Here is a 17,212-nt window from a genome sequence, read left to right as displayed (position 1 = left end):
AGTGCCAAAATTTCCAATTTCGATGTGGCAATTCAGTATTTACCAAAGTATGCATAACCTGCTACTTTATTTCCAGTTAAACTACATCACAAGCATGGTGTCAAAAACTCTTCAGCATATTTTTTTCCTATAGAATAGCCACTCAAAATATTAATGTAAGCCTGTCTAAGTGAAATGTTTGCACCTGAGAAATCAATAAGCTGAACTCAAAATCTAGAAACATGCATTTTCCCAAAAATTACATGATGAAACAAACCAAAGCATCTCCTCAAAAGAGAAGAAAAACTACTCAGCATAGTGCATTTTAGCATGGCTCCAATAGCAATCTATCATTTTGGCTCGTTCAACAAATGTCACACCTAGCATCTCCAATTCTCAAACCATAATAGAATACGAGTCATCTCAACAGCTTAAACACGAGCAATATTGTTTTTTACATTCCCTCCCTCCTCCGTGGGGCACAAGTGATGATTTCGTCAACCCTTAGGATCATCTCAGCAGCTTCAGTGGCAGAGAGCAATACTGCCTGTTTGACTTTGAACGACTCGGATATTCCTAGATCTGACATATCTCCAACCTGTCAAAGATGCCCCAGTTGGATAAGTAAATTTAGACTAGTACTTCTCTCAATAAGCAAGCAAGAGTTGATCGTCTGTGCATGATTATGAAGATTTAATAGTGTTATGGAACGGAAACCAGATAAAGAACTAAAAAGAAGTCCAGAAGAGAAAAGGACAGTTTATCTTTGGCTCTCCCTTTCCAGTCAAGCCACACAAAGAAATAAGTAACTATTTTTCTTCCATCTCTTCCATTTTGGTTAATGTCAATTACTCACCAATTATTTCTTATTTCTATAGTTTACAAACTTAGAGGCACGAAAAAATGAGGTCAGAGTAAGGCCATAAATAGCTGCTGGTTTACTGTTAAGTGTCAACGATAAAACTATAGCCAAACTAGTTTTCAAAAAAAAAAGAAAAAAAAAAGGAACACTTGTGCAAGAGATAGGAAAACAATGAGGTGTTTGGTTATTGGTTAAGAAGTAATTCATGTATTGAAACCAACATAACTAATACATGTACAAGTTACGAGGGAAGCACTAATTATTTAAAGTCGAATGGTCGTTATGGTGAAATCTCCTGCGAAGGAAAACAGATCTTACTGGAGATGTACTTTTCTGCTTTTGCTTTTGTGTGTGGATGCATGTGCATTCATTAATCTTTGATTTTGAGAAACAGAAAACTGACACACTGAAATATGTGCTAGGCTGAGTTAAATTGCAATTCAATTAAGATAACGAAGGTAATTACTTGAGTTCTTTCTCCTTATCTAAAGATGTTGGACATCTCATTTGAAAGTATTTACATGATCTTTTTGAGTCAAAGGTAACCATGAAAAAGTATTACGTGATCACGCATGCACTTTAGGATATTGCATCAGTTTTAGCTTTATAGTTTCCATCGTTGCATTTATTTTAATGCAGAAATTAAGGAAAATTCAAGCAAAAAGAAAGCAGATACTACAAACTCAGAACAGTTTCATAGCGCGACAACAAAATTCATTTAAAAAATCTTAAATGAGTTACTCACAGCTCCAGAGATGACATCAATTCCTGCGTTGCTTTCCTCCTTGTGGTGTTCAGCACGAAGCTGAGCAATCAACTCCGCACTGTCTAACCCAGCATTGTCTGCAATGATGGTTGGAATTGCCAAAAGTGCACGGGTAAAAGCCTCAATTGCATGAGATCTTTTACCTGGAGTCTTCTTAGCTAGTTCATCAACTGCCTTAGCCATCACCATCTCAGGCCATCCACCTCCAAGTAGAACCCTGCTGTCATTTACTGTCTGAGACAGCACACACAATGCATCGTGCAGAGATCTTTCAGCTTCATCCAGTACATGAGGGCTGAAAATAAGAATAAAGGGAGATGTTAACAAGGAAATACATCACAAGTAGAAGTTCGTCACAGTTAAAACCCAAAAAAGAAAACAAAACAACTCCAGCATTGAGGAGTCAAACAGGTCCTTTAGTAAAAGTATAACAGCCCAACAATGCTGCAGAAAAACTACTTCCGGTGTCCAAAGTAAAACCGCAGTAAAACTACTTCCATTGTCCAAAGTAAAACTGCAGTAAAACTACTTCCATTGTCCAAAGTAGGGGTCTTGGGTGAAAGTCAAAAGCTTGCCAATTGACATTATATCTTTACTTTTCCAGTCTTTCTGATTTGTAATGTTGCCTTTGCAGAGCATCAATCAATCAAAATCTTATCTTCGCTTTTTTAAAATCCTTCACTTGTTCATTGTCTTTAGTTCCTGTGGCGCTGGAAGGGATTGAGTGAAGGTAATGTGTTTTTGAGTTTAAAGTTTATAATATTAAAGGAGCGCACGCACACACACATATAGTATATAGTTTGCATTTTATTTTTCACCACTTTTTCTTTTACACCCAAAAAAAAAAAAAAAAAAAAAATTATCACTAGACTTCTAAACAAATTTAAATGCTAAAACAACCAAAAGAGTGGGGAAGGTAAAAATTAGGCGTCCATAATAGCTTGGTTTAATATTCATGCAAGGGATATCTTAGTTATGCATAAAGCTTGAACAAACAAGTGAAAGAAATGAAAACATTTTCAGTGAAACATGATCGTTAGATGGGTTGGGTATGGGCGGGTCGAACATGGGTTAAACAAAAATGAATAGATAACCGATCCGACCATATTTGACACGAATCAAAAATGGGTTAAGGTTCCAGGAATAGTCAGGTGAGAACACAAGCAAAAAGCCTAAATAAGCTTAGATTCTGAGAAAGCAAGAACAACAACAACAACAACAACATACCCAGTGTAATCCCACAAGTGGGGTCTGGGTGTACGCAGACAAAAGGGTATTGATAATATGGATCCATTTTTAAATGGTCAGTTGTCCAACCCATGTCTAATGGGTCGGATTAGATGGTTACTTGTTTTTTTACCCATTTTGCCAGCCCTAGACCTAATCCCATACCAACAAAGGAAACAGAGGGGATATAACAAGAAAAGGCAGACAATATAACACCAACGTACCTTGCACCTCTCAGAACAATTGTACATGCCTGACCCATTGCAACCCCAGAGAAGTGGATCAGCTTATCTTCACCAATCATAATCTCCTCAATAAGTTTACAGTGGCCAAGCTTGACAGACTCTGGATTGTCAAACGTCGACGCAATTTCTCCCCCAGTAACTAAACCCAACCTCTCAATACCATCAAAATCAGCATGTTCTATTGCAAGTACCCCTGCATCAGCAAATAGTTCCTCTGGGAAATTGTAGATCAGCTGTCGGTTAACGAAGCAGTTTATTCCATGACTAATGATCTTTTGCACCTTCTCTCTCATTTTTTCCTTTTCGGCTGCCTCTAGATCAGCAACCTTGGCCATTGAGTCAACTCGAACACGTGCACCATATATCTTCACTTTATCTGTATCCATAGCAGTATTTGCCACCAAAATTTTAGCATTTTCTATGCGTTTTGGTTGGCCAACCCCAATCTTTTTGTCCAAAATAAACCTACATAAGAGAAACTTCACCACTTCAAAAGAGAATATTTGACCAAAAGCTTGTCCTAGATACATAGCTTTGTCTTTCGACAATACACATAGTAGTAAATAGTTCGAAACGGAAGAATTTTTTGAGTTTATTTACTCACCCTTCATCTAAAAATGAATCATTCAATGAACCTCCAGGTTTCTTAATTATCTGGATTGCCTCAAGATTGGTACTGCCCTGTTATTACAATCAATTTAGAAAAATATTGAAAACACGATAAATGAATACGAACAAATGGGAAGGGATGTGAGAAAATACATATCTTTTTATCAATAGATAAGTGACAGATACATCTTCATGTTAACTTTACACAACAACAACAACAACATACCCAGTGAGTCCCACAATGTGGGGGTGTTAACTTTACACACTATTAGATAATATAACACAGAAGGTGATGAATCCACTCGCAGAAAGAAAGCGAAAAAGTTCTAATTTTGACGAAATCAAATCTCAAACCCTTTGAAGAAAAACATTTAATGTCTGGCCAAGGAAAGAGGAAAGACTATGTTTATTTATAGATAAGGAAGGAAAAAAACTAAGTTTCATTCACATTTAAAAAAACCAAAGTTACTTTCAGATGCTTTTTTTAAATCTTAGTCACAAATAGTCCCCCCCTGTCCGCATGCAACATAAGATTTTGCTGCATAGGCTTCTACGAGAATCTAAGTAACTCCCTTCACACAATATTGTGTCTCACAAGCATATGACCGCATCAACAGCCAGTTTTGTAAGCTCTTTGTAAGCTGCTAAAGCAGATGAAATATTAACCTTTAACCTCATGACCGCATCAACAGCCAGCTTTGCAAAATGCTCCTTGTCCTGAGACAAGATTTTTGAGCTCAAAGTAGTCCTTGCAATATTCATCAAGTCCAATCTAAACTTCTCTGCAACATAAAAGAAATGAACATATCATAATGAGAAAATCAAGATAAACAAATAACTTTTGGCCTCATTACATTGTTTTTATCAGCTGCTAGTATCCAGGACAAGTTATCTTGGCATAGTGCAAAGACAAAGTGGTACACCAGTCTAAGGAAAATCAATATATGCCATTAAATGTAGGCTCTCTGCTATGATGATAAATACAACTAACAGCAACAATACCTGCGTCCTGCTTGTTATCCACGACCTTCTGCTCCAGAACATTGCGTGCACACTCAGATGCCATCCGGAAACCTGATATAAAGAAGCAAATAAGCGATTGAAAGGTACACTACGCATGAAACCAGATTAGGTACCTTAAAAATTAGTATTGACGAGAATATCACTTAGAAATAGGAACTTGCTATTTTTTGGCTTGATAAACAGAATAGAATAAGATTTTGGCAATTTTGGATGGAAATGTCCAGGTGTGAAGGAATTTATGCTGTCTCTTGGCAATATCTCCTTTATAGTAGTTGAAATTTTCAAAAGTAGGTGTCCAACCCAGCTTGCATTACAACTGGACTACTCCACCAGGTACCTTCTACCTCAGTACAGGGTAACTCTCTGCCCATCAAGACTGACAGACTGGAAGAAATCACCAAGTGTTTTTGTCTCTACTAGGAAGAGCAGTTGAGTTCTTATTTCCTTTTATCGTATTTGGGAGAAACTATAGATTCTACCTAAACTCCACTATCGAAACAAGCAATGCGACAGATTTGTAAACAAGAATATTGAAACCTAAGTTTCTCGGACTCTTCAATTTCGGTGCCGCACCCATGTCGACATGACATGGGTGTGGATGTGGGATCCGTACCTGTTCTAGTCAACCAATTTTGGGTACTTTCACCAAAATCGAGGGAGAAATTCCGGACAAATTCAATGATTTATGTAATCAAAACAAAAGCTATCGTGAAATTGAAGAAAATTGATTAACTTGTATATAGAAATTTCTCTGTCACTCCGTTTCTTTTTATCTCCTACCAAGATTTTCCTCTTGATCAATATTTTCTCCTCAAGTTTTCTGCATAATATCTCATAATTTAGGTTATATAACTCAACTTTTAGAATTTTGAATTATTTTTTGCTGAATCCCCGCACCCATATCCGTACCTGGATTCGTAACGAATCTTAAAATTTAGATCATGACGAATCCGACCTCTAGATTCATACCCAATCCAACACCCGCACCCTAGTCCGAGCAACATAGCACACCTTTACAATGTTACCTTCCAGGTTTGACTTTTCAAAACAAAATTATCCCAAGAACTCACTCTGCATTCAATCACTACCCATGTTACTAAAGTAAAGATACCTAGGAAGCTATATGCTGATGTTCTGGTGCAAATTTTAAGCCTACCATAGCATTCAAGTATCATCCAAGGAAAAAACAGTCAAGCTTTTTCTAGATTTAACAAACATCAAGCATCAGAAAGCAAGTACACCAGATGCTTCAATAGATAAAAGAAAAGATATCCAATTAAAGACAAAATAGTAAGCAAGCATTGCAGTAATGGTACACAAGCAAATTCGATAAAGCAGTCCAGAAGCAGTTTGTACTCATCTACTATTCTGCACATAACGAAGCTTGAAGAAAGCCTTAATAATATACATACACGTGTGTGTGCCTGTATGAAATATGTTAAGACATCAGATCATCAGAACAAACCTGCTATAATTGTCATCGGATGAATTTTTGCATTTACCAGCTTTTCTGCCTCTCTCAAAAGTTCTCCAGCCAAAACAACTACTGAAGTTGTCCCGTCACCAACTTCATCATCCTGTACCTTGGAGATATCTTACAAAAGGGTCAAGGTATAACATTGCATAAAATCACATCATTCTGTTCCCAAGAATCTTTCCTGTGCTAAAGTTTCAGCGTCTATCTCCTTTAACTATCTCTAAAAGGTCTTAAATAAGTAGTACATATCTGGCCTTTCTTTTAAATGATAACTTAAGCCCAAAAACAAAAAGAGGATGGAAGTTGTGGCATATTCTTCCACTGAAACCCTATTACCTGTTCAACAATATGTCCACTTTAACCTTTTACTCCCTCCATCTCAATTTATGTGAAGGTGTTTGACTCGGCACGGAGTTTAAGAAAGAAATAAAGATTTTTAAAATGTGTGGTCTAAAATAAGTTCTGCGTGGCTATAAATCATCTTATTAAGGGTAAAATGGGAAATTTGAAGTTAAATTATTACTAATTATAGGAAGATGCCATTCTTTTTGGGACTGACTAAAAAGGAGAGTGTCACATAAATTGGGACGGAGGATGTACACACCATGCTCAATGGATTCGTTTTCGGGTACGATCTAACTTTACCTTCAGCACTAATGTCCATGGAGTGCAACAACCAACTAGAGACACGATCATTTCAAAAGAGGGCAGAATTATCTGACGCCCGTAAGAAAAATGGATCACTTGTTTCAGGGAAAAATAACAAGGAAACACAAGTTATCAATCAAGGATACCCACAAGGACCTTGGCAGCTGGATTATCAATATGGAGGGACTTCAAAATTGTCGCACCATCATTGGTAACAGTAACGCTGTGTCCTCTGCCTGTTGATTGCAGAATTTTATCCTGCAAATTTTGAAACAAAATGTAGTATCGGTCAAACCCATAAACCTAGCTGTTATCAATACCTGCAAAATGCATAATCAAAAAATTAGCTTACCATTCCCTTAGGTCCTAAAGTCGTCTTCACCAAATCAGCAATTGCCATCGCTCCAATAAAGGAGGCCTAAAATTTGAAACACTCAACGGTTTCAGAAAATCGAAGAACAATATTCGTAAGCCGCTATAAAAAAAATGTCACAGAATTACACATATATAACATCGCAATCAACATGTAAACTTTGTCTTTCTCACATGATGCTCACTATTTGGTAACCTGTTAAAATAGCTTATAAGCAACCTCAGTTGTTTAATCGTTATTTGCTGACAAAACGAGACTTACCATCCTAGCTCGCTCACCCTTTTCTTCAGTGGCTTCATCTTTAAAGAGTCTATCAATCTGAGAACAGAAAAAAAAAAACATTCGATTTAGAATCCACAAGCTTAAACATTATTAAAACACAAAGGAGGGAAAGCAACCACAACGTACCGCCATTAGAAAGAAATTGGAGATTTGAAGCTGAAATCCAAAAGCTGAACCTTAACAAATATCTAAAACAACAAAACAGTTGTAATATCAGAACACTGTAGAGTCAGTTCAAGAATAATTGTAATTATTCAAACCCTAAAAAGGGCAAAATCCATTGCCCTTTTTCAAACCCTAATCAACTCCTGATCTACGACCCAATCTCAATGCAAGGAGAAATTCTTATTAACACACACAAAAAAAAAAAAAAAAAAAAATGAAATAGTAAAAATCAAATCGTTGATTCAAAACAAAGCAATATTGGGTCATTTACGAAATGTCCATTCTCAAAGAAAATATACATAGTGAATAATCAGCAACAACAGAACTCTGTAGGAAGTTCTATGAAAAATTCAAGACAAGGGCAAAAGATGTGTAAAAGGATAAACAAAATAAATAGAGTTTGTTTAATGCTATAAGAGATCATGGAAAATTGTAATTATTCAAACCCAAAAAGATAAAAATCTATTGCCCTTTCTCAATTCAGGTGACTATGCAACCCAAATATTAACAAACCCAAAAGAAAAAAACGAAATAGTAGTAAAATTCAAATCTTTAATGCAAAACAAAGCAACATTAGGTCATTTTATGGAATACCCATTAGTTAAAAAGACTCAAAGAAAAGATACATAGTGAATAGCAACAACAACCAGAACTATATAGGTACGTTATATGAAACGTAAAAACGAAATAGTCATAAAAATCAAATCTTTGACACAAAACACAGCAATATTAGGTCAATTACGGAATACCCATTAGTTAAAAAAAGCTCAACGAGAACAAAGATAGTGAATAAATGAGCAACAACATAACTCTATAGGATATATCAAAAATTCAAGACTAGGGCAAAAGATGTGTAAATGGATAAACAAAAAAGTAAAAATCAAATCTTTAATGCAAAACAAAGCAACATTAGGTCATTTACGGAATACCCATTAGTTAAAAAATCTCAAATAAATCAGCAACAACAGAACTCTGCAGGAAGTTAATATGAAAAAAAATCAAGACTAGGGCAAAATATGTATAACAAGGATAAACAAAATAAATAGTGTTTGCTTAATGCAAATAAGAGATCACGGAAAATTGTAATCATTCAAACCCTAAAAAAAGATAAAAATCTAATACCCTTTTTTTATTAAAGCGTGAAACCCTAAACAACTCCAGTTCTACAACACAATTTCAAGGAATTTAACTATGCAACCCAAATCTTTAACACACAAAAAATAATGAAATAGTAGTAAAAATCAAATCTTTAATGCAAAACAAAGCAAGATTAGGTCATTTATCAAATACCCGTTAGTTAAAAAGTCTCAAAGAAAATACACATAGTGAATAAATCAGCAACAACCAGAATTATATAGGAAGTTAATATGAAAAAATCAAGACTAGGGCAAAAGATGTGTAAAAGTATAAACACAAAAAATAACGAAATAGTAAAAATCAAATATTAATGCAAAACAAAGCAAGATTAGGTCATTTAAGGAATACCCATTAGTCAAAAAGTCTCAAAGAAATATAAATCAGCAACAACCAGAACTGTAAAAAAGGGGGAAGAGCCTTACACCTTGCATTTACGCAAGAGGCTGTTCCACGAACTGTATTATATCCGAAAAAATCAAGACTAGAACAAAGAACTGATGTATGAAAATTCAAGACTAAACGATAATAACACAAAAATAACAAAAAAGTAAAAATCAAATCTTTAATGCGAAACAAAGCAACATTAGGTCATTTACGGAATACCCATTAGTTAAAAAGTCTCAAATAAATCAGCAACAACAGAACCCTATAGGAAGTTATATGAAAAATTCAAGACTAGAACAAAAGATGTGTAAAAAAAATGAAATAGTAGTAAAAATCATATCTTTAATGTAAAACAAAGCAAGATTAGGTCATTTAAGGAATACCCATTAGTCAAAAAGTCTCAAAAAAGATAAACATAGTGAATAAATCAGCAACAACCATAACTGTATTATATGAAATTTCAAGACTAGGGCAAAAGATGTGTAAAAGAATAAACAAAATAGTAATAAAAATCAAATCTTTAATGCAAAACATAGCAACATTAGGTCATTTACCAAATACCCATTAGTTAAAAACTCTCAAATAAAATCAGCAACAAACATAACTGTATTATATGCAGAAAAAAAAATCAAGAAATAGGGCAAAAGATCTGTAAAAAGGATAAACAAAAGAGATAACAATACTGTAAGAGATGATGGAAAAGACGAAAATAGACCTGAAGGTATAATGCACTGTGGAGGCTACTGGAACTACAAACCAGTGAAAGTGGGAAAATAGGAAGGGTTCTGAGGAGAGTTTGCTAAAATGAAGGTTTAAATGGTCTGAATTGGTATTTTTTTAGTTTGTTGAGGGTATAATTGTAAACTTATAAGTTCAGTGGGCTTTCTACTTGGGCCTGGTCCATAAGGTTGTTAGCACGAATGTCCTATCTTGGGTTGATCTTTAATTTTTGTCTCTCAAATTGCTGGTCTTTAATTTGTTTTTCGGTACTTTAAGTAATAAAAAAAATGGTCGAAGACATCTCTGACATCGAAAAATAAAAAGAAAAACAGCCTACTTTTATCTATGACCCTAATTTCGCGACCTTGTCCGGGATAATTTCTGTAGAAATTAAAATTTTCAGGCATATGTTGCGTAGTAATTGATTCGCTCGGCACTGCATAACTCATGTTGGAAAATTTAATTCCTGCAGACATTATGCCGGAAAAGGCAAAATTTCTATACATTTATGCCTTGTGAATTATTCATTACACAACTATAAACATAGCCTTTTGAATTAGTTACTACACAACTTATGCCGGATAATTTAATTCCTACAAAACTTATGCTGGACAAGGCAAAGTTTCGAGAGAAAAAAAAGTTCTGGTAAGAAAATAGCGAATTCATCGCCTCTGTTGGGATCAAACCTAGAAGCTTTGGTTTCGTACACCAACGAATAAAATACTTTGGCCAACAAATTTTCATTAAATGAGAAACATAGACAAAAATTAAAGACCAGCAATTTGAGGGACAAAAATTAAAGACCAGTCCGTACGAAGAACAATCCGATCAAAAAATGATCAATTGGTCTCCCCGGAATTGGGCAAGTAGCACCAATAGCCAATTTTCGTTGTTGTAATTGAAAATAATTATTTTCATGGAAATTAAAATTTCATAATAATGATTATCTTTTAATTACAAATGTTGAAAAGTGCTTATTTGTGAATTTTATTTCGAGAATTGAGAAAGAGGAGGATGTGCACCAGGTATCTGCTTATAATTGTGCTATTTAAAACTTGGTCAATTTTTGAAGTATTTAAGTTTTATCGATAAGAGAGCAACTTCAGGCAAAACCAGCGTGGTTGTTATTGTATCTATGATCTTTTGAACAATATCACTACTAAATTATTAACCCTTAGTTTGAAATATAAAAGATTAGGAGTTCCAATTTTAGACTTGACAATCCAGCTTCAGGGTTAGGCTTGGTCACTAGTTTTAGACCCAGCGGATTGAAGATCAAAGTTCAGACACGCAATTCTCTCAACTTCAATCCCACATGTCTGAGTTTGATTCTGAAGCTGCTAAACATTAAATACTTTGTAATTTTTTATTGGTCATCCAAGTGGTTATTTTTTCGCGTGACCTTTTCTCAACACATAGATTCGCTACTGCATGCTCGTCCTCACAAATTCTAATAAGCATCACTTGCTCCTCGTACGTCTTAATCTTGATACACATCTCAATATATAGTTGTGCATTCTGATTCACACTTATTGATCTTAAAAAAAATGGAGCGTAGATTAACTTTACATTAAATATGCTAAGATGTCTTGAGGTCATTTACTTACATCACTATGCATTAACAAAAAAACAGCCCGATGCACCAAGCTTGCGCTACGCGCAAGGTTCGGAGAAGGGTCAGACCACATTGGGTCTTAAGTACGCAACCTTACCCACACAACGACAACTTTACCATTACGTCAAGGCTTCCATTCTGCATCACTATACACCACATTCACCAAGTTATGTCACAACCTCTCTAGTAGTATGCAATTGGAAATTATTGCACCAATGGTAAGTGAAACTCAAAACTAGAGTGAGTTTTGGAGTTGTGATTTTTGAACTTCATATTTCAACACCTGAAATCAGGTTAAAATTACTAACACACAAGCATTAGAAAATCATTAAATCAAGTTTCATGTCCAGTACATTGAAATGTCTCCTAACAAAGACTAGATGGAAGCAGTTTCATAATAGTTGCTCCACTCTAATATGAGTTTTGTTTTATAAACTTTACATTACAACACCTGAAATCAAAGAAAATCAACACACAAAAGCATCAGAAAGAAAAGAAAAAAAACAAGATTAATTATACTTAAAGCTGCTCGACAAAGATTAGATGGAAGCAGATTGAGACCGCTTGTATGCGCTTCTCCTGAAAACTTGGTTGTCAATGAACTTCAATGTAGTATGTGTATCGGTGACTCGTCGTGGAATAGAATAGGAATCCATGTAAATTCCCACGTGGGAGATTAGAGGGCACGCCCTGGACTTGTCAATAACCAACCTGAACGAGTTGGACTTGACTGTTGGAAAAAGTAACAGCCTCCGATATCCTACTGTCGTTCCACTTATCACGTGTTGCCATTTTCCATTTTCGTCTAAGCTATCAAGATGAAACTCGATAATCCGCTGCCCCATTTGAATCGGTTCTTGAAGTTCCAAGACATTGAAAGTTATAACCTGTTGAAATTCTAAATATAATGCCCAGTCTGATTGTTGTCCTTGATCTGGAGCCCAATATGTATATAATCCTTCCTCAATAACATTCTTGGGGCCAAACTGAGAATCATTTGAATTTCCTCGTATACTGCTGGCAGAAAGAAGAGCAGATTTTGCAATATTATGGGAGAATATAGAATCACGAAGCTCAGAGAACTCTTTGAGGACTTGTATATCTTCGTCCGATATGAGACCAGATGAGTTTGGTGGTACATTTAGCAATAAGAGACAGTTCCTACCGACTGATTTGTAATATAAATCCAGAAGAGTCATTGCACTTTTTGGCTTTTCTGATGCATGCCAAAACCAACCAGGTCGGATTGACACATCACACTCGGCGGGAACCCATTCATGGCCAAAGGCGTCACCCTCCTTCTCGTATCTGTTGAATACACGAAAAATATAACTAAGATAAAAGGAAGCTCAGAGTGCCGAGAAAAAAAAAGTTAATAATGCATTATGTGAGGGCACTTTATCCACATAATTTCTTGTTTCAATTGACAGACTTTAAGAGTGATGGGGGCTTTTTTCACTACAGGTGTTATTACCAGCTAAAATGGCAATTACATCTAATGACACTAATATTAGTTAAACAGCCTCTCTACCTTCCGAGGTAGGGTAAGGTCTGCGTACACACTACCCTCCACAGACCCCACTTATGGGATTACACCGGCTATGTTGTTGTTGACAGTAATATTACTTGGCCTAGTTTGCACACAAAAGAAAAAGGACCTAACGAAAATAAGAACATGCTATCAGTGTTTATCCATCATTGGGTCAAGTAATGAAGTACCGGCTTACATCATAGGGACACTTTTCTTTTTCCCCTATTTACACAAATGAAAATCATATTGTTAACACATGCCAAGAATCCCTGTCAAAGTAACAGTAAATGAAGGTTATCTCTAACTGCTTGTAGCCATTTTAACCGTCCCTATATGCTATAGCAAAAGTCTTTCCAACTGAAGAACCAGGGTCCTAGCTTCTTAAAAAAGTTCCACTGTAGGAAACAGACCAAGTCCATTTACTCCATGCAAAATGTCAAATAGGACGGATTTGATAGATCTATATCGCCACCATATTGAGAGAAATGAATCTTGAAATATTTTTTGGTACAGAACTTTTCTAAAGAATACATATTGATCACAATGATAAATGGCAGGAGTTTTCTGTGGGCGTGAAGGATATGACCCATTATAACATAACAGTAAACTATGAGGGGAGAAGTTTCCATGAAAGCAAATAAGATATGATGAAGATAAGAATAATAAAACAAGACTTACATGGGATCATTATAACCGCCAATCTTGACAGCACTGCAGTTGAAAAGGGACCAGCAAGTGGTTCCAGCAACACCAGCCTCGTCACCCACCCACCTTGTATCCGGACCAGCATCAGAAAAGATCGAAGCTCCAGGTTGGAGTTGATGAATAAGGCTAAACCAATCATCAAAGAAATAATCCATATCCTTCTCACCATCACCTTTTGCACCATCTAAAAAAATATATTTAATCTCTCCATATCTGCTCAACAGGGTTTTTTGGCAGCAGGAAAAAATCAGTTAATTGCAAAAAGTCTGCCTATATGTTCTGAATAATCAAGTCTTACATATTTCTTTGTCTATAAGCGCGAGCATTTTTTTTATGGAAACTCCTTTTAGGTTAAGGGAAGTGAGTTGATGATAGTTCATAGCACTCAAACAAGTTAATTTCCACCACATAAAAATGACTTCATGAGTGCAAGAGATTATAAAAATGGTAAAAGATTATTTAGTGTGATTTATTTGCTTAATGAGCGCCAAGCATATCAACTCTTTTGTTACTGCTCCTTTATACTTACCTTCAGAGGAGTCTTGACTAACCACTCGTAATGTCAAGGATTTCTCGTTTTTCTTTTTTTCAGCAAGATGATTGAAATTCTGTGATCTAGCCAAATGGTAATTTAGAAACTAATGAAACAACTATTACTGATTAACCTTCAGTTACAATGACAAGAAATAGTTAACTAACCAACCAAAACACATACACACTTATACTTGGTGGGAGTCAACGACTCTCATACTTTCGTCAGATGGCCTAAATTATAACCACTCGAGTAAGAGTATGAATTCACATTGTGTCTACAGTCAAATTTGACTGTTCTAGGGAAAAAAGTAGTATTTGCCATTAGTACGAACAAAACCAAATGGAGTGAAAGGAATGGGATTCATATAGCCAACCCGGAAAAGCTTGGAAATTGAAGTGTAGGAGCAGTAGTAGTAGCAGTTGTTTGAAGTCAGTAGTAAGTATGAAGACTCGCAATCCCTATCATCATAGAACTCATACTTAAAGAATCATTCTAAATTGGCATCGTCAAAGCTCGATGTGGAACTGCAAATGGAGTTACAATTTTAAACCATACACACACTTCATACTTCATTACTCAATTCCCATTTTCACATTTTCTTTATTGATGCTAATGCTTGGAATATTTGTCAATATAAGTAACTGAATCACATACATAAACAATATTCCAATCACAGAATGAATAACTTCATAAAGCCAGAACAAGCTATAGTCCAAAAGCACATACTTCATTATTTCCCAAATAAGAGTTGTAACTATATCTTACTAACTGTAAAACTATGTGTATCACCTCATCTAGAATCTTAAATTGTTAGAAAGAAACTTTTATTCACTCCCTCCGTTTCAATTTGTTTGTCTTATTTCCTTTTTAGTCTATTTCAGAAAGAATGATACTTTAGTAACTCTTTACACCAAACAACCTACGTTGACATATTTAAGACTACAAGATTCAAAGGGTATTTAGGTACATTATACACATCTTTAGTTAAATACACGAGATTAAAAAATCTTTCTTTATTTTCTTAAACTCCGTACTGAGTCGAACTAAGACAAACAAATTGAAATAGAGGAAATATTTTAAAAATCAAGAAATGCTATCAAATTCACAAAAAAACATACTCAAATAAACTCAAAACCAAAGCACAGGACAAAAAGTTAAAAACTTTAGTACCTTGTAAGCAACTCAGTCATTTATCCCATCATTATACTCAAGAGTTTCACCATAACAATGTTCATGACTTCATGTCTATCCCATGGAGAAAGATACAAACCCAACTCCAAACCAGCAATTTTTGCAGCTTTAGCCAATTCATCGACAATATCACCAACCCCATTTCTCCAATTACTTGATTTAACAGAACAATCAAGTATATTTTGATGGCCATAAGCAAAATCCATCATGGTATTTAGCAGTCAAGATTACTCTTTTAAAGCCAAAATCTTTAGCTACATTAACCCACTGTGTTGCATTTAGCCAAGTCAGGTTGAAAACTAATGGGTCGATATGACACTTTCTATTTTTAGTAACTCCTTACTCTATATTTAGTAACTCCTTACACCAACATCCTACATTACATATTTAAGGCTAAGATTCAGCCATTTTGATGACATTACACACATCTTTCTTTAGTTTAAGACCATAAGATTCATTAATCTTTCTTTATTTTCTTAAACGTAGCACAGTCAAAACTGGACAAACAACGGAGTAGTAAAATGCAACAAAACCAAGAAATGTTCATAAAAATTAATTTTTTACCTTGTAAGCAACTCAGTCATTTGTCCCATATAATATTCATTATACTCAAGAGTTTGACCATAACAATGTTCATGTCTATCCCATGGAGAAAGATACAATCCCAATTCTAATCCAGCAATTTTTGCAGCTTTAGCCAATTCATCAACAACATCACCAACCCCATTTCTCCAAGAACTTGACTTAACAGAATAATCAGTGTATATTGATGGCCATAAGCAAAAACCATCATGGTGTTTAGCAGTCAAGATTACTCTTTTAAAACCAAAATCTTTAGCTACATTAACCCATTGTGTTGCATTTAGTGAAGTTGGGTTGAATATTTTCGGGTCGACCCGACCCGTTCCCCATTCTGTGTTTGTAAAAGTGTTGGTACCAAAGTGCAAGAAAAGTGCCATTTCTGCAATTTGCCATGAGATTTGGTGGGCTTTTGGTATGGGTAGAAGTGGAATTGGAGGTGGCTTTGGATGTAAAGATTGTGAAATTCTTGAAAGTTGAAATAAAAAGAAGATTATTATGATGATTTTGAGGTTAATTAGTGTAATGGGTTTTTTGTCGTTGATCATTTTGTGAATACTGTTGATTTTGAGGAAAATGGCCATTTCTGTGGCTTTTGCACTTTGCTGGAATGATAGTTCAAAATAGTAAGCCTGCTGAATGATGATCATTACTTCTTTTTTTTGTTTTTTCCTACACTACTCTAGCAATAATATTTTGATCCCTTTTGCTTGTCTAGCTTATATTTTGCATTTCTTTTTAGAAAGTATTAACTAAGTTATCTTTATTAACTGTACTTTGAATTAATTATTTTGTTACACCTCATAGTTGCATGTTGAGATTCTTCGTATGTTAGTTGTTCTAGTCTTGAAAAGCAGGACTAATGTCGAGGTGTTACGAGGCTAGACATGTTCATGTTATGTATGTGAGGGTTTAAGTTCATGATTAGTAAGTAATGGAAGGATCGGAGAGTTAACGAATCGATAGAAATACGTTTCGGCTAAGTTGATGTTGGGGAGTATTTATACGGACCGCATACTTTTCTACGGCCCGTAGAATGGACCAACCCCCACCGTATAATGGCAACAGTGGGGGAGGGTATTCTGTGATCATTATACAGTTCATTATACGAACCGTATAATTTTTTAAGGTCCGTCAAATTTAAGTCGGTGCCAGATTT

The 17,212-nt window shown here is 35.2% G+C and overlaps 2 protein-coding genes across 2 annotated transcripts; both read right to left on the bottom strand.

Moving 5' to 3' along the window:
* Window positions 1–187: 187 nt before the first annotated feature.
* LOC132065355 (T-complex protein 1 subunit beta) lies at window positions 188–9,988 on the bottom strand. The gene is made up of 12 exons (XM_059458702.1): window positions 9,893–9,988; window positions 7,618–7,679; window positions 7,471–7,527; window positions 7,189–7,254; window positions 6,983–7,094; window positions 6,177–6,305; window positions 4,691–4,762; window positions 4,355–4,470; window positions 3,684–3,760; window positions 3,059–3,544; window positions 1,587–1,902; window positions 188–577 (listed from the first exon to the last, which is right to left on the bottom strand). The coding sequence occupies exons 2-12, from the start codon at window positions 7,621–7,623 to the stop codon at window positions 434–436; spliced, it is 1,581 nt and encodes a 526-aa protein (XP_059314685.1). The 5' UTR covers window positions 7,624–7,679; window positions 9,893–9,988; the 3' UTR covers window positions 188–433.
* A 1,813-nt stretch (window positions 9,989–11,801) lies between these two features.
* On the bottom strand, window positions 11,802–16,730 carry LOC132065354 (alpha-L-fucosidase 1). The gene is made up of 3 exons (XM_059458701.1): window positions 16,039–16,730; window positions 13,722–13,961; window positions 11,802–12,820 (listed from the first exon to the last, which is right to left on the bottom strand). The coding sequence occupies exons 1-3, from the start codon at window positions 16,701–16,703 to the stop codon at window positions 12,052–12,054; spliced, it is 1,674 nt and encodes a 557-aa protein (XP_059314684.1). The 5' UTR covers window positions 16,704–16,730; the 3' UTR covers window positions 11,802–12,051.
* Window positions 16,731–17,212: the final 482 nt, after the last annotated feature.

This window comes from Lycium ferocissimum, chromosome 7, assembly GCF_029784015.1.
Source record: "Lycium ferocissimum isolate CSIRO_LF1 chromosome 7, AGI_CSIRO_Lferr_CH_V1, whole genome shotgun sequence".
NCBI lineage: Eukaryota > Viridiplantae > Streptophyta > Magnoliopsida > Solanales > Solanaceae > Lycium > Lycium ferocissimum.
The sequence above is the reverse complement of the archived record's forward strand: the minus strand, read 5'-3'. Positions and strand labels throughout refer to the sequence as shown.

Coding starts and splice junctions, on each gene's coding strand:
- LOC132065355 (XM_059458702.1), bottom strand. Junction 4,471..4,690: donor GGATAACAAGCAGGACGCAG/GTATTGTTGCTG, acceptor TTTATGTTGCAG/AGAAGTTTAGATTGGACTTG. Junction 3,761..4,354: donor ATGCGGTCATGAGGTTAAAG/GTTAATATTTCA, acceptor TTGTAATAACAG/GGCAGTACCAATCTTGAGGC.
- LOC132065354 (XM_059458701.1), bottom strand. CDS start 16,703: ATGATCATCATTCAGCAGGCTTACTATTTTGAACTATCATTCCAGCAA. Junction 13,962..16,038: donor ATGACTGAGTTGCTTACAAG/GTAAAAAATTAA, acceptor CCTGTTGAGCAG/ATATGGAGAGATTAAATATA. Junction 12,821..13,721: donor GGCGGTTATAATGATCCCAT/GTAAGTCTTGTT, acceptor TGTATTCAACAG/ATACGAGAAGGAGGGTGACG.